The 21,495-nt window shown below is 41.0% G+C and overlaps 1 protein-coding gene and 1 non-coding gene across 6 annotated transcripts in view; one reads left to right on the top strand and one right to left on the bottom strand.

Annotated features, from left to right (window-relative positions):
• Positions 1-377: 377 nt before the first annotated feature.
• Positions 378-21,495, top strand: part of PIP5K1A (phosphatidylinositol-4-phosphate 5-kinase type 1 alpha) — a 39,385-nt gene continuing 18,267 nt past the window's right edge. For all 5 annotated transcript variants that reach the window (XM_046003293.1, XM_046003279.1, XM_046003288.1 and 2 more), the window contains exons 1-2: positions 378-843; positions 20,818-20,849. In XM_046003293.1, the coding sequence (XP_045859249.1) occupies positions 762-843; positions 20,818-20,849 (114 nt within the window). In that variant the 5' untranslated portion in view covers positions 378-761. The remainder of the gene's footprint in view (positions 844-20,817; positions 20,850-21,495) is intronic.
• On the bottom strand, positions 14,922-15,028 carry LOC123928420. Its single transcript, XR_006815697.1, has one exon. It is a non-coding gene; the product is annotated as a U6 spliceosomal RNA (small nuclear RNA).

Here is a 21,495-nt window from a genome sequence, read left to right as displayed (position 1 = left end):
TGCTTAATATCTTTGTCTCGACAACAGTGCTTCTGTCGGGAGTTCTTCCCTAGGCTCTAAAATTGAGGACCCGCAGGGTAGACTCACTTATCCCGAGATCCGGCAAATCAACGCGGTCCTTTCGCAGAGCAGAATATAAATAGACCCACTGAGCCACCGTAGGGACGGTCTACAGTCGGGAAGGGGTTGTCTACTACGGGTGGATTCGTTAGGGCGTGGGGAGCTCGTGTCATATGACCAGTAGCAGCCCCCCCTATTGGCTCTCAGGGGCCACCCTCTCTGCCCAGTCGAGTGGGCTGAAACGCTGGAAGGGTTAAGCGCATGCGCAGTTCCCGGATTTCCCTCGCCACCCAGAGTGGAGCGGTGGGGTTGGCCGATAAACAGGCTGTGGCTAGGGAGGAGGGGTGGGGGCGTTTGTTCCGTTGGTACTTTTCACGCTCTTTTATTCCTTTAGGTGTGGTTAGGTTCAGCGGCTCGAACGAGCGTATTCTCTTGTGAAAGGGGAAAGAAGCTCCCGCGGAGAGCGGTCGAAGTTGCGGAGGGGTGCGAGACAGGAGTTCTCCCCTATGCCAGCCAAATGGTGTGGCCCTGAGCTGTTTCAAGACCCGGCCCGACGTGTCTGAGAGAGGCCCCGGAGGGGGCAGGGAGGCGGCCCGCGGAATGCGGGTTCTGTGAAGAAACGTGGAGAAGATTCGATTCGGAGAAAACGAAGGGCCCGATTGAAGGGGAGCGAGGCCGCTGAGGGGGAGGGGGCTGCCAAGATGGCGTCGTCCTCCTCTGGGCCGTCGGCGGCCGGGGTTTCAGCCTTGGATCCCGCGGTCTCTTCCGGCGCCTCTTCCTCAGGTAATCAGGGTGGGGCGTGGGCAGGGGTCTGAGGACTGCTGGTGCGATGGGAACGAGAGCGAGACCTGGGGGAGGGCACCTGTAACTGGGGATGTCCGAGGAGTTGCCGGTAAGGAGGACAGAGGCCGGGCTTTCAAATTGCAGGGCTTTCTGAGCGGGCACGGGGAGTCTGAGGAAAGGATGGATTTGGTTGAGGAAAGGGTGACTGTCAAAAATACTAGCTGTTTTCAGGAGACCGAATTAAGGACTTGAAGTAGTAGAGTTAGGAGGGGATGGAGATTGTAGGTGGGGGTGGGAGGGAAACAGAAGAGAAATAGAAAGGAACGGAAAAAAACTAAAATAAATGGAGGCTTCATAAGTAGAGGAATTAGTGTGAAAGGCAGGTGGAACCCAAGTTGATTATGGGGTTAATTGGATGAACCTGTGGGAGAGAAGCCAAGGAATTGAAACGTGTTTAAGAGTTAAGTGACGCTTTCTTTCGATTTGCTGTGGAGTTAGGGAATTGTGACTTTTGTTGGGGGTGGGAGTTATTTGAGACCTTTTTTCCCTTAGAGACTCCCCCTCATGCGTCATTCCATCTCACTTAGTGCCCCCCCCACCGCCACGCGCACGCACTTGTACACACATATATGTTATATCAAACACTCTGCTTCGATGATTCCCATTTCCAGACTGCCCACTTTTGGGAAGGAATGGGACGTTTTGAAGGAAATTGGAAAAAAAGACCCTAAAAACAGATGGAGAAGGTGGAATGATGCATTACAGGGTGAGAGAGGTTATGTTGGGAATTAGACCTGGGACGGATGGTGTGGTCGGGGGAGGTGGTTCTACGTGCTGTGGGAGAATATTGCATAATAGGAAATGGACTGGAAGAATGCTTAGGCTGTATCAGGAAATTGGCACTTGGAGAATGGAGCCAGGGAACATAGCTCAAAGTAGTTAGAAACTATTGGATATTGAGGGACTGCGGAGGAGCCACAAGAAAAGCAACAGATTGTGTGTAGGAAGGAAAATGTGTATAAGTGTGGGGAGGGGGGTGGAGATTGAGTCAGAAACTGTTCTAGAGCTTCCATCAGAAATGTCTGGTGTTCCACAGTGACTGTTGCTTCTAAACTGTGAGCAGGAGAGGCTTTCAGATGATGGATGCTGTACTTGAGATGACTTTCCTTAGGCCTGGGATGTCATCCTTGCCTTTAGAATTGGCTATATAGAAGGTTCTACTTTCATATTTCGGCTGGGTTGGGTACCACTACATGGTCACAGATACCTTCTTCATAAGCTGCAGTTTTATTTATGTGCATCTATTTTTAGTTTCTTGAGAGGTGATTTTTGCCTTTTCTGTAAAAGCATTAAAGGACCAGATCAACTCATGTTGCATTATAAGTGTAAAGAATGAAGTAAAGTGACATTTTTTTATAGAGTAATTCCTTAATTTAAAACCTTTTCTCCTTCCGCCAGTGCAGAAAGAACAATGGTTGTGTGTAGTCATTAAACTTAACTATTAAGTTAAGGGTTCTATTAGAAACTAGGTTAACCTTAAAAGCCATGTGTTTATATCCCAAAATTTGATTCAGTATCTATCTAATGGAAGTACTGGCCATGTGGACAGATTTAGGAGTAAAGGAAATAGTTCTTTGTTACTTACTGATACATTTTTCTCCTCTTCCATCCCTGCTCCTGCTTCAGATAGTTCTTCTTTTTTAGATGTCACTGTATGGTATTTTTTTTTAAATGTTTTTCTGCCAGATTCTAGGGTTGGCAGTTAATAATTCAGATTGCATAAATGTTTTGGTCCTGTTGTGTTTTCCCGAGAAAATAAAATTACTAGGTTTCAGTGGACTTTACAGCTCCTTGACTCTGCTGTGTTCATATGAGAAGTCAAGGTATAAAAAATATCTAAAAATAGTTTTAGATTCCTATTTTTACTTTTGTTTCTTACAGCTACCCTCTTTGCTCCTTTGACAGTTATTGAAGCAATTGTATTAAGAAATAAAGAAAAATTAAATATTTCTGAAAACCTGATGGGATTTTTGTGTCCAAAAACACAGAGTTGACTTTATTTGTGTGTCTGCACTTTCACTTAGGTTTGGTCTTAGTAAATTTAATTTAGTAAAATAATTCATTTTAAGGATGTGATTGAAGAGAATAGAATATTTGATCCTGATCCCAAAAAGGCTATTAAAAATGGGGTTTATTTGTTTTTATTTTTATTTTTTAATGGGTTGTATTTGTGACTGGAGGTGAGTGTTGCTGTATCTGGATGGTACCAGGGGAATTAGGACATTGACAGGAATGAGTGATGGTTTATGGTTTCCTAAATTGTTAAAGGCAAGAAGGCTGGTCTTGTAGAAATTCAGGGTAGGGAGGGAGGGTGTGTGTGTGTGTAAGTGTAACCATTCTAAAACCAGCTTGTTGTTCTTAGGTGTTTAGCTGAATTCATTTAAATTTGGTGAAACTCTGAAATCCTAAAGGCAAGATTCTTTGGCAATGTTGAAAATAGATTCAGTATAAGAATGTGAGGATTCAGGGATAGATTGATCTTTTAGATAAGCCGCTCATAGCCTTTGGAGGCTCAAAATCTTTTGGCTTTCAAATTAGGAAGGACAGATTATTTAGAACAGTTGTTACTGTCTAGATGTTTTCACCATTAAGGCACCAGTAAGCTGGTCTTTTATACTGCTGACAAATGAAATACAGATGGTAGATGAAACCATATGTTCTAAGAGATGTTTGACATCTTTTCTCATTGGAGTAATTACCATGTTTGGATTTGGGGGGGATGGTTATAAATGAGTATCTGCTTACAGAAGTCATCATCATGTGTTTGTTCTTATACTTTGTTAATAAAAACTGATGCAGTTTGCCATCCAGTCTCAGCTGTTAGGTGTGTAAAGGAAATTTATTCCTTCTTTTGTTTTCTCCCCCATCCTCAGTATTTGGACAGTGACACCACTTGAAAATAAAATTAGCCCTGAAGAGGTGCTGTTGACAGTATGACCATCTGTCATACCAGTGTGCAGAGAGTCTGTATCCCTCTCTGTAATTTGACTAGTTTATCAAGATCTTGAAATTCAGGGGCATCTGGTTGGCTCAGTTGGTAGAGCATGTGATTCAGTCTTAGGGTTGTAAGTTCGAACCCCACATTGCTGTGTAGAGATTACTTAAAAATAAAATCTTTTTTTTATTTTATTATTTATTTATTTATTTGGCAGAGACAGTGAGAGAGAGAAAACAAGTGTGGGGGGGGGGATGGGAGAGGGAGAAGCAGGCTTCCCATGGAGCAGGGAGCCTGATGGGGCTCGATCCCAGGACTCTGGGATCATGACCTGGGCTGAAGCCAGACACTTAATGACTGAGCCACCCAGGCACCCCAAAAATACAATCTTAAGGAAAAAAAAGAGAGAACTTGAAATCAGCTACTGAGTCCTTTTTTTTTTTTCACCACCAGGGAGGGAGTGAAGATCTGTTTGGGAGACTTGATTTGAAGTTTGAAGGAGTTAGAAAGTTAGAAAGTAAAATTAGAATGCTAAAGCTATTTGATAAAATCACATGTGATTCCCCTGCTAAGGAAAAAGCACTTGAAACATTAGGAGATCATAAACCTGTAGTTGCTTTTTACTTCAGACCAGAACATTTCTGAAATTGTCACCCTTTACCTATATGATTTTATCATGAACACAAATGATTTGGAAGTAACTTTACAGCTCCTTTCCAACTGTATTTTACTTAACTACTGTGGGCAACCCCAGAAGACACGGGACTGAAGCATTTTTGTTTGGGACCTTTATCATGGGGCCAGCCTCATCAGTCCCTGATTCTGGTGGTTTTGTTTTTTCTAGAAGAGCTTCACCAGTAAATTATGCTCTAATCTGATAACACCAAATGGTAGGGGTTTTGCAGTTTTTTTGGTCTGTGTTCTTTGTATCTGGTGTAAAATATTTGTAGGCTGATCCTTTTCCCTTCCATTCTTCCATACTAGTGAAAAGTAATACAATTTAAGCCACTTTACTAGAGTGAGAAACTGAAATTTGGAAATGTAAAAATAGAACAGAATATCATGCAGTTAGAATATCACCAGGTACCATTTTGGATGACATAAGTAGGGAGAGAGGTTTCTGTTTGTTTTTTACATGGAGGTTTTGACGCTTTTTTTTTTTTTTGCCAGAAAACTGACATCAGAATGTCATTGTTTTTGATTAACCATTTATCTTTCTTTTTAATTTTTGAAAAAGATTTTATTTATTTGAGAGAGAGTGAGAGAGTGCAGTGTGCACACAAGCAGGGGATGGGAGCCGAGGGAGGAGAGAATCTCAAGCAGAATCTGCGCAGAATGTGCTAAACTCAGAGCCTGAGACCAGGCTGAATTCCAGGACCCCAGGATTATGACATGAGCCAAAACCAAGAGCCAGAGGCTCAAATGACTGAGCCACCCAGGCACCCCTGATTAACCATTTATTTCTGCCATGGCTGCCCAGGCCTGGTCAAGTATGATTATATAGACTTATTAAGTATCCAGTATCTGATAGTAATTGGTAGTAATGCACTGATAAGTTAGCTTTGGATATCAAAATAATATGTTTTGCTTGTTAGTTTCTGTGTGCAGTTCTGGGTTGATACAGAAGTCTTCTGATTCATAACTTGGCTCAGACAGGTGCCAGCTACTAATTATTACATATTTTATTAGTCTGTTTTTCTCCGATGATATAGTGGAAACTATAGCCTGTGTAGTGAACAACAGAGATTACACCAGGCCAAAGACAGAACTGGGGATAAAGAAGGAAGGTGGTTATTTTATTCTTTAAGCTGTATATTTTCTTTCCAAGAATTTTTGGGTGTTCTGACTCGATATAAAGCAAGAGCAAAGTTGTTAATTTCTTCTTTTTCCTGGGTGTATTTCTTGATCATGAATAAAAGTATACTTCAGGAAGTATGCTATTTTCTGATAGCCTGGTAGAAGGAATCTCTTTTTCTCTGTGTTCCAAACCCCAGCCCACCATTCAGTCTCAGAGAGAGTGTTTGGCCTGATGGTATTTCCTAGAGGAAACCCCTTCCTAGCCCATTTCCCCTATTGCACTTCACTTCTCCACCCTTTCCTATCAAAAGAGCACTGTTTAGTTTCTAAGTATGTGTTAGTTGGTTTTGTTCACATCTCCTGTGAGAGTCCATCATTCTTCTTATTGTTTACTGTTTGAAGTGAACCTTTTTTGCTCAACCTCTCTATTTTTTTAAACTTTGTCCCATCATTTTTCTTTGTCCTCCTATGAAATTCCAGTCTGTTTGTTTGTAATGACTGTCGACAATAGATATATTTTTTTAAAGCTTTTATTTTTAAGTAACCTCTGCACACAGCATGGGTCACTAACTTAAAAGACCAGGCACCCCTGTAGACAATATGTATTAATTGGCAATCATCTGATTCCAGAAAAGGTTTCTTCCGATGAATCTGAGGAAGACTTTGGCAAAAAGTAAGGAGGGCAGGTTCCTTGTAGGGAGTACAATATATCTTATTATTTGCTTTATGTACTTAACCAAGTAATATGGAAGTAACCCAGAATAAGCAGTATACCAAAGGATCAGTGAGTGATGTTAATGGGAAGTAGGCTAAGGGAAGGTAAGCAAAGGAAGTTGTGGGGAGAGAATGGGAAGAGGGTTTTTTTAGGATACATAATTAGCTAGAGCAGAGTAGCTTTCCTGTGCACAGTGTATGTAAACACCCTGGTGAACTTCAAATTTTCGTTTACAAGAACATGTATAAAAGAGATGATGGAAAAGTCACATATCTCTGATTTTCCTTGTAATTGCCTTGAAGTGCATTGTTGGGCAATTAATGTTCGTTATGATATCATTAAAATTAGACTTTCTCTGCTGAAACATGTACATTCCAATCCAGCAAGAGTCATTGCTTTTTCAGGATAGATAGAGCCAGATTTGGAAATAAGTGGTGGCAGTCTGCCAAGAAATCTCAAATATTTCTTGGCCATAGGTGGCTTATCCAAGAGACTCAGATCTTTTATTTATTCATTTTTTAAAGATTTTATTTATTTAGTTGTCAGTGAGAGAGAGTACAAGCAGAGGGAGCAGGAGAGAGAGAGGGAGAAGCAGGCTCCCCACTGAGCCGGGAGGCTGACACGGAAATCTATCCCAGGACCCTGGAATCATGACCTGAGCAAAGACAGAGACTTAACCAGCTGAGCCATCCAGGTGTTCCGAGACTCAGGTTTTTTTTTTGTTTGTTTGTTTTTTTTTTTTTTTTTTTTTTTTCAGTTTTTTTCCCATTTCTTAAAAGATTTTATTTGACAGAGGGAGAGAAAGAGCACAAGTAGGTAGAGCAGCAGGTAGAGGAAGAAGGAGAAGCAGGAGATGTGGGGCTTCCATCCCAGGGTCCTGGGATCACAACCTGAACCAAAGTCAGAGGCTTAACCATGGAGCCACTCCCGAGGCTCAGGTCTTTTTTTTTTTTTTTAAAGATTTTATTTATTTATTTGACAGACAGAGATCACAAGTAGGCAGAGAGGCAGGCAGAGAGAGAGAGGAGGAAACAGGCTCCCTGCCAAGCAGAGAGCCCAACGCGGGGCTCGATCCCAGGATGCCGGGATCATGACCTGAGCCGAAGGCAGAGGCTTTAACCCACTGAGCCACCCAGGCGCCCCGCGAGGCTCAGGTCTTTTAAAGAAGACCTCCCACCCCCTCCATTTACAAAGTTTTAGGGCCAAGAGATACATATTTGAGGCTTGAGAACCATGAAATTTGCCTTGTAGGGACACCTGGGTGGCTCAGTTGGTTGAGCATCTGCCTTTGGCTCAGGTTGTGATCCCAGAGTTCTGGGATTAAGTCCTTCATCAGGCTCCCTGCTCAGCAGGGCGTCTGCTTCTCCCTCTGCTTGCCTCTCGCTCTAACTGCTGCTCCCCCTGCTTGTGTTCTCTCTCTCTGACAAATAAGATCTTAAAAGAAAAGAAATTCACCTTGTAGAAGCAAAAGTTTATCGAGGGAAATGTAGAGATATTTTAATTAAATTTGCAAACAGGTTCAGGGAGCTTGTTACTAGTGGCAGAGGTGTTGCATTGAGGCTGTATGTTATCAAAATGAGTCTTAGTTTAAAAAAAAGAAAAGGGTGAGTCTTAATAAACTTGTGGCTCATTCCTTGCTGCTTAACAGTTGGCTGTTATCTGAGGTGACCCCAGGACTGATAGATCAGACTGCTTTGTGTTTTGGAGCTTTTGCTTCTAGGAGCATCTTTGCCTTTCTGACTTTTTCCTAGAAGATCCTTAGGAAAATTTGACACTTGCTAGGAAACAAAATTCAGTTTTTTTCTGGGCTGTGGCTTGGTCATCTTAATTGGCTTATTTAGTCCTTATTGAGGGTATAGTAGTGGTCCTTTTTTGTTTCTAAACACTAAGTTTTTGAGTACTCAGCACTATTTCTCAAGGGGTGGACTGATATTTCAGACATTTCTGAGTATTTTCATTTGAAGAACATATTGTGCCCCCTACCTGCAGGGGTATGCTTAAAATGGTTTTCAGTATCTCAAGGTCACAAGGACTGAAGAGATTGCTTCAAATAGTGCAGCAGATAACTGGGCTGTGTTTGTGTTTTGTTTTGTGTGGGGTTTTGCTTTTGACTGGGGGTTATTTTTTGTTTTTGTTTTTTTCCTTTTAAACCCTCTGACTCTCAGTCTCATCAACAAGAGAACTCCTGAGATTTAGCATTTTGTTTCCCAAAAGTCTGCTTATATCGCTTTGTGCTCTGTGTAGGTATTACGAACACATTTGTATGCAGTAGTGTAGTGAGCTGTGTCTTTGGGATTGCTTCTTTAGAACCTGCCCAAGCAAACTCGAGTTGTCTGAGGTATGCACATCCGGCCAGCCTCTAGCATCCCCAAATTATATGTGTACTTCAAACATTGAAGTCAGTCACACACTGCCTCTTAGTTTCTCATTGGGTGGATGATGTCATTTCATCTCCGACGGAAATGCTTCTGCTCTGAAAGTGCAGGGAGAGGCTCTGGTATTAAGGCTCACTCTGTTTTGTTCCGCACACTGTGGGGGGTGGGGAACAACTCTTATATCAGAGGTTTTTACAGTTTGGAAATATCTTTATTTCAGTTATCTCTTCTAAAGCCAACTCACTTACCCCTCTGAAGTTTGCCTTTTTTATACTTCTTAGAGTTATATTAGTGATTTTTCCCTTCCTCTACATTTCCTCCTTCCCCTTAGTAGTGAATCTTAATGTCCTGTAGTTCAGTAGTAGCAAGCAAATGTATGGAGAGTCACAGTGGTGTTTTGCCAAGAAACCAGCCCATCTAGTACCTTTATTTATTTATTTATTTATTTATTTGACAGAGAGAGAGATCACAACTAGGCAGAGAGGCAGGCAGAGAGAGAGGAGGAAGCAGGCTCCCTGCAGAGCAGAGAGCCCAATGCGAGGCTCGATCCCAGGACCCTGAGATCATGACCTGAGCTGAAGGCAGCGGCTTAATCCACTGAGCCACCCAGGCGCCCCCATCTAGTACCTTTTTAATCAGAAACACACTTTAGGGTTGGGCCAAGGACCATAGTGGAGTGCTTCCTTAAGACTAGGACAGAGTTACTCAGAAAAATATTCTGTGACGTGGTGTGATGATTCATCATTGTATTTTAGCAAGAATCAATTGGGTTGTTGCCATTTTGGCACTTGACTGGTTCAGCTGCTTTGAAATTATTTTCATAACATTAAAGATTTCCCAGCTTATTTTCACAATTTAGCAGATAGATTTTTTATATTTTTCAGGGCTAGGTATCCAGGAGATAAGCTGAAATTAGGTATCCCCGTTTTATAGGAGAATATTGATATTCTGGAGGACGTGAAAGATAAACCTCTTCAGGGAAAACCTCTTATATGTGCTGATGAAGTTTTGTTTCAGGTTGTACAAGCATCTCAGAATAATACATGGTAGAGAAAGAGAGTGAGTGTAGAGGAGTCATGCGTATTTGTAGCTCAGGATTGTCAGCAGCATTCTGGACATTGTCTTTTTACATTTTTTTTCTTCTAGTGTGTCTCTGCAGCAGTTTAATATGATTGTAATGAGCTTGAGTTAATGTGTGGGGTAGGAGTGATGTTGGTCTTTATATGTGGGACTGTTGAGTAGTGGTTTACTGGGGAAAATGGAGTATACAGCAAAGAGCACAATAAAGTCAGCCCTGTGTATCTCTTTTCCTTAATTATTAAATTATTGATGTAATTATTTTTTATATAAAATTTACATGGATAAGGAAAAATAGATATTTAAAGTTACTAAAATAACCTAATTCCACTATTCAAGATAGTTATAATTAAACATTTTGATATATGATTTTTTTGGAACTTTTCAATGTGTATAAATATACAAGTAAATTTATAGATAAGTTTTTACAAAAATATGGTACTATGTAATTTTTTTTAACATTTTTCCATGTCCTGTCCATAAATTTACATAAAAATAATGGTTTATATGTTCCATTTTATGGCTAGATTTATGTCACCAATCTCCCTTTGTTCATTTATATTTTTTCCAGTTACAGTATCTGTCCAATAATAGTATTTATATACAGTGCTGCAGTAAGTAACTTTGTATATACGTTTTTGTCCACTGATTGTTTCTTTAGAATAAATTCCCACTTCTGGGTCAAATTGTACGTGTATATTTTTAAGACTTCTTGCTAGATTTTGCCAAATTACCCTCCAAGAGTGGAAAACCCTCAAATAAGATACACACATTATTTTTTGAAAGGGTAGATGCCTGTATGCAAAGGAATTTTGTACCTGAAAAATTTTTGCCAATATGGAATCACTCCAGGGTGAAATGATTTGGGTTACAAATGTTGTGACCACTCTTGGAATTTTTCTGCCTGAACTACTTCTTTACTTGTTTTTGGAATGTTAACCTAGAGCTACAAAAAAATCATTTTACATTTCATAGTATGTTGCTAGGGGTCAGGTTAGGTCCTGTTCATAATTTTATATTTCAGAGGCTTTTTTAAAAAAATATGCTTATTCTGCTATAAGCAAGTAGAACCCCAGAAGGAAGTGATAACTTTCTGTTTTTCCTCATTTAGGTTTCAACTTTCTGTGCTGTGGGGTCAACCGTAAGAGAGGTAGATCTGATGTGTATCTGTGCTGAAGAAGCATGAGCTCCTTGCAGTAACTAGAAGCCAACTCCTCTTCCCCATAACAATTGCAGACTTTTTGTAGTAGTAGTACATGGCCTACTTCTGAGAAGGCTGTGGATGTCTTGCAAGCATTATTTGACATTAGCTCACGTTTCTCTCTGCCCTCCCCAAAAAAGATGCTATCGTAACACAGAAGTTTCTTTTCTTACAGTTCCACAGTATAATATGAGTTAATTGACTACCTTTCGTCTCCCTCAAAGTTTTCCTATAACTTCATTTCCTTTTGTTTCAGTAAATGAATCTCAACTCTTCTTTTCCCTTTCTGCTGCATCTCTCAGTTCCCCTGACCCTTCCCATTCTATAGATAGGTTTCATAATTCACAGTGATGATAAAAAGTGGTAGCATTTGTAGAGCATTTATTATATGTTAAGTGCTATACATGACTTATTTAATTCTCTTAACAATCCTGTGAGGAACATGTTATTTCTCCATTTTATAGATGAGGTAACCAAGGCCTAGAGAGTTAAAACTTGGCCAATGTTGCCTAGTTAAGTGGTGATTTAGTACTAAAACCTAGGTGTTCTGATTTCAGAGTCTGCATTTCTGCCTACTATGCTGTTACTGCTCGCCTGACTAATCTGATAGTCTGTGTGTGAACTAACTTGATTTTAAACCAGATTAACTGTTTGTTATTAATTGTGTACTGACTGAACCAGGACTCCTTGGTGAAGGAAAGAATAGCACAGAAAACAACTTCCTTTTCTGACCTTGGCTCTCCTGGAAAAACAACAGAATTTTGAGCTCTTCTGTGCATAATATGTGGAGTTACTGATTCTTTCAGTCTTTTAGCAAGTATCTTAGAAGTGAATGTGCCAAAAGAAAAAGGTAATTGCCAAGGATTGGTAACTGATTTTGCAGTCAATTACAAGACCCCTAAAATAAAAAGAGTTTGTCTATCATATGCCCTCTTTTTTCTGCTGCAAATTCAGTAATCATAAAAGCCTTATGCTTTTAATCAAAGCAAGTCACAGTCCCACATACACCAAAAAGAAAACTTTAACCTGAGATGAATAGAGCTCTTTTTTTCTTTAACCTGAGATGAATAGGGCTCTTTTTTTTTTTTTTTTTGGTTGATGTTTTATTACAAAGACAAGTGAGGACCTTAATATCTATAAAACTTTGAAACTGTTCTTTCAAGAATCGGACTTGAAAGAAGTTTCTCCTGCTCTAGAATATAGGCATTATTTGGTTCAGAACAAGGATAACCTCACTAAAAGAAGTGAAAAGTATTTTCCTACTGTTTTTCCCAGTAACATTGATGACCATTTCCAGAGGAACAGAGTTGTCATTATTGTTAACTTAAGACTGATATGTGAGTGCCTGGGTGGTGCAGTTGGTTACGCATTTGACTCAGGTCATGATCTCAGGGTTGTGAGGTCAAGCCTTGTGTCAGGCTCCCTGCTCAGCGCCAAGTCTACCTGGATTTTCTGTCCTCCTCTCTCTGTCCCTTCCCCCCATGCTTGCTTGCTCTCTCTCTCTCTCAAATAAATAAGTAAATCTTTTTTTTTTTTTTTTTTTTAAGATTTTATGTATTTATTTGACAGAGAGAGATCACAAGTAGGCAGAGAGGCAGGCAGAGAGAGTGAGAGGGAAGCAGGCTCGAGCAGAGAGCCTGATGTGGGACTCGATCCCAGGACCCTGAGATCATGACCTGAGCCGAAGGCAGCGGCTTAAACCACTGAGCCACCCAGGCGCCCCAAATAAGTAAATCTTTAAAAGAAAAAAAAGAGATTGAAATTGAAGGAGGAGGGACTCTGCTCTTAATCCTCTTTCAGTGAAAATGAAAAATAGATTTCCTTGTTCCTAGGGAAAAGGGTACCCAGGGAAAGAAAATATGTGTTTCTATTGTTTATTAGCAATTCTGAGATTTATTTAGCTTGTAGAGCATTCTAGTTCCCCTGGTGCTTTCTTGGCCCACCTGACTTTAGATGGCCAGAAAATAGAAAACAGTAGATGATTTAAAAGAAAGAATTGAATTGGGGATTAGGAATGGGAATTCCCATTCTGCCTCTGTCATCATCTTTGGTCTGTGATTTTGAGCACATTCCTTATGCTTGTGCTTTTCTTTATAAAGAGGATTAGACTAAAAATATTATAGGGCCTTTCAGAATGATTTTTTCATAATATAAATGGTTATTGATGTGTTAGCTTGGCAATGGGTAAGTAGCATCATTTGTGACTGAAGGAGCTAAGTTTTCAACTTGTTTTGTTTAAAATCAACTCTCATGGGGCATCTGGGGTGGCTCAGTCAGTTAAGCATCTGCCTCTTGATTTCAGCTCAGGTCCTGGAATCAAGCCCCAAGTCAGGCTCTGTGCTCAGCACAGAGTCTGCTTGTCCCTCTCCCTCTGTTGCTTCTCATTCCTTCTCTCTCTCTTTTATATTAATAAACAAAATCATTTAAAAAAATCTTTTTATAAAAATCAGCTTTAGGGGAACCTGGGTGGCTCAGTGGGTTAAGCCTCTGCCTTCGGCTCAGGTCATGGTCTCAGGTCCCTGGGATGGAGACCCTCATTGGGCTCTCTGGTCAGCAGGGAGCCCACTTCCCTCTCTCTCTCTCTGCTTGCCTCTCTGCCTACTTGTGATCTCTCTATCTCTGTCAAATAAGTAAATAAAATCTTTTAAAAATATATAAAAATGAAAATCAGCTTTCATCAGGAGCTATAGATTTCAGCCAGACTGAGCTTACTTGGCCAGAGTTTTAAAAAATTTCCAAAGTGAGAGGGGTGACTGGGTGGCATAGCCAGTTAAGTATCTGACTTTGGCTCAAGTCATGATCTTAGGGACCTGGGATCAAGCCCGCCCCTCGGGCTACCCACTCAGCAAGGAGTCTGTTTGTCCCTCTGCCCATTCCCCTGCTTATGCTCTTTGTTTCTCTCTCTCAAATAAATAAATAAAATCTTAGAACAATTACCAGAGTTAGTATACCTTTGCTTCTCTGGGGTTTCGTTTGTTGTGGTTGTTTTTGCTTCTCTAGGTATGTTACATTTTCTTTCTGCAGAGGAACTAGGGTTCAGTGTTGCCATGGTTGGTTCTATACATCTATTGATCCACTCAAAAATAATTTTTTTCTGGGGCGCCTGGGTGGCTCAGTGGGTTAAGCCTCTGCCTTCGGCTCGGGTCATGGTCTCAGGGTCCTGGGATCGAGCCCCACATCGGGCTCTCTGCTCAGCGGGAAGCCTGCTTCCTCCCTCTCTCTCTGCCTGCCTCTCTGCCTACTTGTGATCTCTTTCTCTCTGCCAAATAAATAAATAAAATTAAAAAAAAATAATAATTTTGGTCTAATGCAGTCTGTTTTGCTTTTAGTACTGCAACATTAACTAGTAGTTTAGAATGTTTCTTGGTCCAGGACCTATTAATGAGTAGGAGTCCCAACTTAGTGCAGTATAAAAACAAAGTCACTCTTAGAGCTTCATCTTGATGCTTCCTTTTACCAGAGAAAACTCAGAAAGAAGCTAGCTCAGATGAAGAAGTTTGACTATCCAGACTTGTTTTTTTCTATGGTATTTTTTCTCTAAACCTTTAATTATAAAAATTTTCAGACATAAACAAAGTAGAAGGAACAGTATAAGGAACCTCCATGTTCCCATCATCTAGACTCAGCAGCAACATTTTGCCAAACTTGTTGGATTCCTTCATCTTCATTTCCCAACTTCCACCCTGTGGAATGTTATAAAGCAAACCCGGTCTTCATCTGATTGCAGCGTAAGTGCTTCAGAATGTTACTTCTACAGATAAGGACTGTTTTGGGTGGGGGAGAGGGGGGTAGGGACTTGTGATATAATCACAATAGCATCGTCACATCTACAGAATTAATAGTGGTTATTTAATTTCTCCTCTTAAGGCTCTTGTCTCAGAAGTCTTTTAAACTACTATTTTTCCTATCTATTTGTTTGTTTTTATGGAATGCTTCTTGAATTTGCATGGCATGCTTGCCACAGGGGCCGTGCTAATCTCTCTGTATCCTTCCAGTTGTAGTATATGTGCTGCCGAAGTGAGCACTACTTTACTGTTTTTCTAATCAGCGTCCAGTCAAGTTTCATATGTTATATTTGGTGGCTGTGTCTCTTAAGTACTTCATTTAATTGGTTCCCATACCCTGTAGTAATGTTTTAAGGGTCTGATGAGCTCCATTTGTAAGCTTTTAAGGTGTACAAATAAAAATTTTGTCAGTGGAGAGAAATACCCTTTCCAAAAAGGTATCTGTTCATTTTAGTTTCACAACCAGTACTAAGGAGAACTAGGAGAATGTGGAGATGCCCGAGTGATGGCAAAAAATGCAGAAAAAAAATGTGAGCTCTTCCAGGTCAGGAACATTAAACTCTCTGTCCATAGTGCATATGCATTGCTTCTTGACATGTAACAGATGACCAGTAGTTTTTGAATAATTGAATGAGGAGGGGGAGCAGAAATAATTCAACATTGAGTTGGTACTGAGGTGTTAAAATTGAGCCAATGAGGAGAAGCCAATGTCAGCCTCCATACCCACCCTGACCTTGGGTAGTGTGCTCTCTCCTCTTCTGTAGCACATGCTACATTTCATGGTGTGGACTGATCATGTAGGCATTTTAATAATCCTTTGGAGTTTTGGCTTAGATGGGAGAGGCAGGTCCCTGAGAAAGTTTTCACTGGGTAAAGTAAATTTTAACATTTGAACTCTGCCCTATACTCTGTTTTTCCCCCCCAAAAGGAGAATGATATATATGGATCGTGGATATGGATTATGAGATAATATATCCTGATCAGAGAATGTTTTTTGCAAAGATGCTAGAAAACCAACTTGCTGCTGAACAATATTCTGGTCTTTTTCTTTCTTTCTCGCTCTCTCTTTTTTTTTTTTTTTAAATATTTTATTTATTTGACAGAGAAATCACAACTAGGCAGAGAGGCAGGCAGAGAGAGAGAGGAGGAAGCAGGCTCCCTGCGGAGCAGAGAACCCGATGTGGGGCTCGATCCCAGGACCCTGGTATCATGACCTGAGCCGAAGGTAGAGGCTTTAACCCACTGAGCCACCCAGGCGCCCCTCTTTCTTTCTTTCAAGATTATTTATTTGAGGCCTGAGGGAAGGGGGGAGGGGCAGACAGGGAGAAGCAGGCTCCCCACTGAGCAGAGAACCCAAGCCACCCTGAGCTCAGTCCCAGGATCCTGGGGTCATGACCTGAGCCCAAGGCAGAGGCTTAACCCACTGAGTCACCCAGTCAGCCCCAACAGTATTCTGGTCTTATCCATAGGGAGGAATCTGATTTCCCTTGAACATTGGCTGGCTGGCATTACCAAGCCCAGTGTGCCCATGCTGAGTTAGACTTCTAGTCTTTTCTTTCTCTCTTCTCCCCACCTCCATTTCTTCTCCTGCCTTCTGTGAACACTTCTTCCTCCTTCTGTACTAATAGGAGGAAAGGTTGATTATGAGGTGAACAGGTACAGTGTTATTGACTCTTCAGTATCATGGACTTTTCTAGTAGAGAGTTTCTCATTAGCAGAGACTTGGACCAAGTGGTCCAGCCTTAGCAGATGGTATCTTGTTCCTTAAAAAGTCACTCTGTTCTTCATTGGGTTTCTGGACCACCTGGGTGTTAACAGCAACATTGGTAAAACTCTAGGTATTTTTCTCTTCCCTTCCATTCTTCTTTGATAGGTTAGAGGTCTGATTTGTGCCCCAGGAGTAAAACTTCAGGCATGGAAGAGAGTAATAAGTCTTAGGCCTTTGTTCTCCTCCTCCTCCTCCTGTGTTACTTGTTCTGATTATCATTATATTTTTTAAAAGATTTTATTTAGAGAGAGAGGAAGAGTTGTGAGCAGAGAGAGGGTCAGAGGGAGACCAAATCCCAGGCAGACTCTGTGCTTAGTGGGGAGCCCTATGCAGGGCTGTCACAACCCTGAGATCATGACCTGAGCAGACATTAAGAGTCGGAGGCTTATGGGACGCCTGGGTGGCTCATTTCATTAAGTGTCTGCCTTTGGCTCAGGTCATGATCCCAGGGTCCTGGGATTGAGTCCCACATTGGGCTCCCTGCTCAGTGGGAAACCTGCTTCTCCCTCCGCCTGTTCTTCCTGCCACTTGCCTTGCTTCCCTTCCACTGAGTGAAGTTTTCTCACCCTGGTTCTGGGTACTTTGCAAGAACGTAGCAGCTCTAGAGCTACTTGTTGTGGGATAAAACTAGGAAAGGTAGCAAGGTAGAGCTTTTCAGGGAAGTACAGGACTTTCTTACTAACTCTTGTGCTTTGAAATCATTTAACTGCCTTTTTTTTCCCTCCATTGATTAACTTCGTCTAGTGACTGCTTTCGTACAGAGGAGGTTATTTTCTAGTTAAGAATGTCAAACAAGGATGGGATGTTGGCCTTTCTTGGTTCTGCCAGATCCTTCCAAACCCTTCCCTCAGTGGTAAAAAAGGAAGGGCTAGGTCAAGCACTGATCAAGGAGTCCAGAATCAGTGTTTATCTTCTCAACTGAAACCATAGTGATTTTCTCATTGAGAATCAGTGATTCTGTAGTTTGTGTGCAGTTGCAGGAGGGTGTGGTGGAGGGGTATAGCTGAGGGGGTTGGAAGGAGCCAAGTAATTTGAGATGCTAATTAAAATTCCTTGAAAGTCTAGGTAATTAAGCATTAAACCTTGCTGTGAGCCCAATTTTGCTTTTGCTTTAGAAATCACATAGAATACATTTGTATAGCTCCTTATGGTCCATTTGATTTAGCTTATCTCATCTAATCTTTACATAAGTTTTTTTTGTTTGTTTGTTTGTTTGTTTTTGTTTATTGAGAGAAAGCGAGAGAGAGCACAAGTGGAGGGGAGGAGCAGAGGGAGAGGGAGAAACAGACCTCCGTCTCAGGATGCTGGGATCATGACCAGAGCTGAAGGCAGACGCTTAATAGACAGAGCTACCCAGGCACCCACAAGATTTTTTTTTAAATGATGCCATGTGGGGCTTGAACTGACAACCTTGAGATCAAGACTTGAGCTGAGATAAAGAGTTAGATGCTCAACTGACTGAGCTACCCAGGAGCTCCTACACAAGCCATTTTTTAAGATTTTATTTATTTGACAGAGGAGAGAGGGAGGAGCCCAAGCAGGCAGAGCAGCAGACAGAGGGAGAATTGGCTCCCTGCTAAGCAGAGAGCCCAATTGGGACTCCATCCCAGCCACTCAGGTGCTCCAAGCCTTTTCTTTTGTTTTTTTCTTTTCTTTTCTTTCCTTTCCTTGCCTTTTCTTTTAAAATTTGTTTTATTTATTTTTTAAGATTTTATTTATTTATTTGACAGACAGAGATCACCAGTAGGCAGAGAGGCAGGTAGAGAGAGAGGGGGAAGCAGGCTCCCCGCTGAGCAGAGAGCCCGACTTGGGGCTCGATCCTAGGACCCTGGGATCATGACCTGAGCTGAAGGCAGAGGCTTTAAGCCACTGAGCCCAGGCACCTCACTGAACCACCCAGGTGCCCCATCTTTTCCTTTTTTAAAAGATTTTACTTATTTACTTATTTATTAGAGAGAGAGCACGAGCAAGGAGGAGAGGTTGGAGGGAAAAGGAGAAGCAGACTTCCCAATGAGTAGGGAACCTGAATTAGGACTCCATTCCAGGACACTTAGTGACTGAGCCACTCAGGCACCCCCATAAGGTTTCTAATATAGGTTCATTGTTTTAGTTAAGCATAGAGAACAATTTGATCTAATAGGGATTTGAACCCAAGTCTCCTGATTTTTAAATAGCTCAACATGTTGACTCCTGGCTAAAAGCTTATAAGATATGAAAGGTTAGACCTTAGGATGCCTGGGTGGCTCAATTGGTTAAGTGTCTGCCTTCAACTGAAGTCATCATCTCAGGGTCCTGGGACCAAGCCCAGCTTCAGGCTCTCTGCTCAGCAGGGAGCCTGCTTCCCCCTACTTGTGCTCACTCTCTCTATCAAATAAATAAATAAAATCTTAAAAAGAAGGGTTGGACCTTTTCTTCTTTGTTGATGGACACCTTAAATTTTATAGTAACTCAGTAGCAGTTTTATTCATAAATCAGAGTTATCCTTATTGTTCCTTGGAAGCTTTAGCTTGGGGTTCCAGTACTAATTTATTTTGTCTTTTACCCAGCTGAAGTTGATCTGATTAAAGATGAAGCATCTATAAAGGGTGTAGATAATTGGGCTTTTCTGGTTTTCCAGTTTTCTGGGTCATTTTATGTAGCAGATCTTCCTAACAGCTAGATGACATTTCCATTGCCTCCTATTTTGGGAAGAAGAATGAAAACCATCTGTTCCCCATTTTTTGCCACCCTGACTCACTATGAGGAAGGAAGTTTTGCTGCTCTGCTTATTGGTAACAGAAGTATGTGGTCTGTGGCCTCTGTTCGACTAAGGTCTATTGTTACAACCTTTCTTCTGAGCCCAGCTATATTCTGAAATTCTCAGGGCCCTTGATTATTTGCCTTAAACAATGATAATTAGAGCTTGACCTTGTTGCCCTTAATCCCATGTGTTGCTGCCTCATCATTAGTCCTTAAACATACACTGGAACCTGGGATCTTCCTGCTTAGGTGTTATTGCAGATCCATCCCATTAGGCTCCTCTTTTTTTTTTTTTTTTTTTTTTAGGCTCCTCTTTTTAATTTTCTTTAATATTGCTAATCTTTATTCCCTTTGAATTTGTTAGAAGTAGATTGTAGGTCTGTATCAGTAGTCTTTGTATATGAAGGTCAATATTTTCCAGTATGAATGGGGGTGGCTCGGAGGGGCGGGGGGACGACACAACAGTCTGTCTTCCTGAGTGTCTCCAGTGTGATCATTGATGAAGGTTATGGGGATGACAGACCCTTAAAAACTGATTGAACCTTTCAGAGTAAATTTTCTACAGGTTGGTTCTTTTAGTCATTTTGTAAACATATTTTTAAAATCTTTCCTAAATTTAAATGGATAAAAGTAATAATACTTATGAGATTGAACTACACAATTACCTTACACATCTGCACTGATTAAATATTTGGTAAGTAAAACTCACTCACTTTAGTCAGTAAATGGTAACAAATTCCTACTGAGTTGCAGCAGAAATCAAAATGAGGTAGGGATGCAGAATCATTATTTCAACATTGTATTTTCTTTTTTTTTTTTTAAGATTCATTTATTTGACAGATAGAGACCACAAGCAGGCAGAGAGGCAGGCAGAGAGAGAGAGAGAGAGAGAGAGAGGAGGAAGCAGGCTCCCCGCCAAGCAGAGAGCCCGATGCGGGGCTCGATCCTGGGATCATGACCTGAGCTGAAGGCAGAGGCTTTAACCCGCTGAGCCACCCAGGCGCCCCTCAACATTGTATTTTCTTATCCTTAGCTGCCTTATCTCCATAAATCAACTCTTTACCTTTCTCTGAAATAATAAATGCAGGAGTAAAGCACCACAGATATGCTCTAGAAGTTCTTACCCTTTTAGCTGTATGGGAAGAATTATTAATCAAGCCCTAGACTCTCCAGTGAGTCTTACGTATCTCTTACGCCCTTTCTCTTTCAGCCATGGTATCAGATGAGACCTTCTATCCTGATGGTTAAGGGTATCAAGAACAGATATATTTCCTGGAGAACTAAGAAAAGGGACTAGAACAAGAATGGAGTATGCATAAGGGCTCTATGAGTATGGAAGAAGAAGAAGGGATATTTAAAACTCCTATCCAAAAGGATTTAATATCACAGAGCAAGAGGCAGGAGTTCATTGTCAGGTTTAGTTGGACTCAAACCCCAATTGTTTCAGTGTGCTTGATAGAAATTGTGGGCCCTAGTGTGTGTGTGTACACTTCTGATTGTGTTTTGTTTATTCTTTTGACAGCATCAGGAATCAAGAGATCCATGCCGTCTGAGGTGAGTTTGATACTGATACATATTTCTGAAACTTTAATCCTGGAATAGAAGGATACCTGTTTATGACATCTTTATTTTCTCCCTACTTGGATCTTGGAAGCTAGACAGGACATTTACATCTCTTTGGTAAACTAGAGATTATACAGCTACTTTTGTTGTAGTTTATTATAGATATTAATAATAGTTTGCATTGATTGAGCTTTTTTTTTTAATGTATCAAAGGTAGTGTACGGAAGAGTAAATAATTTATCTAAGCGTCCTTTATTCTTATTTAGTCTGGTAAACACTCCTGTGAGCTAAGTACCATTGCTGTCCATGTTTTATAGATAAGTAAAATGAGGATTAGAGGTTCTACAATTGGCCCAAGGTCACACAATGAATAAGGCTGGGATTAAAGCCCACATAGTTCGGCACTAAAGCCTACTCTTTGGTTTTGCTGTTACTGCTTTCTGGTTGCATAGCTTAAGTGAATTTGAAGAACTTCTTTTAAGCATACAGATGCTGTTAATTTCCCGAGTTTTTCTTTTCTGTGCAGAATATCTTCCATTTGCTCAACTTTCTTCCTATTCAGTATTTCCCAAACTATTTCCCAAATTATTTCTTGCCTCTCTCCTGGGTTTTGTGACAGGGTTTCAGAGTGCAGACC

This window comes from Meles meles, chromosome 1 (assembly GCF_922984935.1).
Source record: "Meles meles chromosome 1, mMelMel3.1 paternal haplotype, whole genome shotgun sequence".
Classification (NCBI taxonomy): domain Eukaryota; kingdom Metazoa; phylum Chordata; class Mammalia; order Carnivora; family Mustelidae; genus Meles; species Meles meles.
This window is presented reverse-complemented; position numbering and strand designations above follow the sequence as displayed.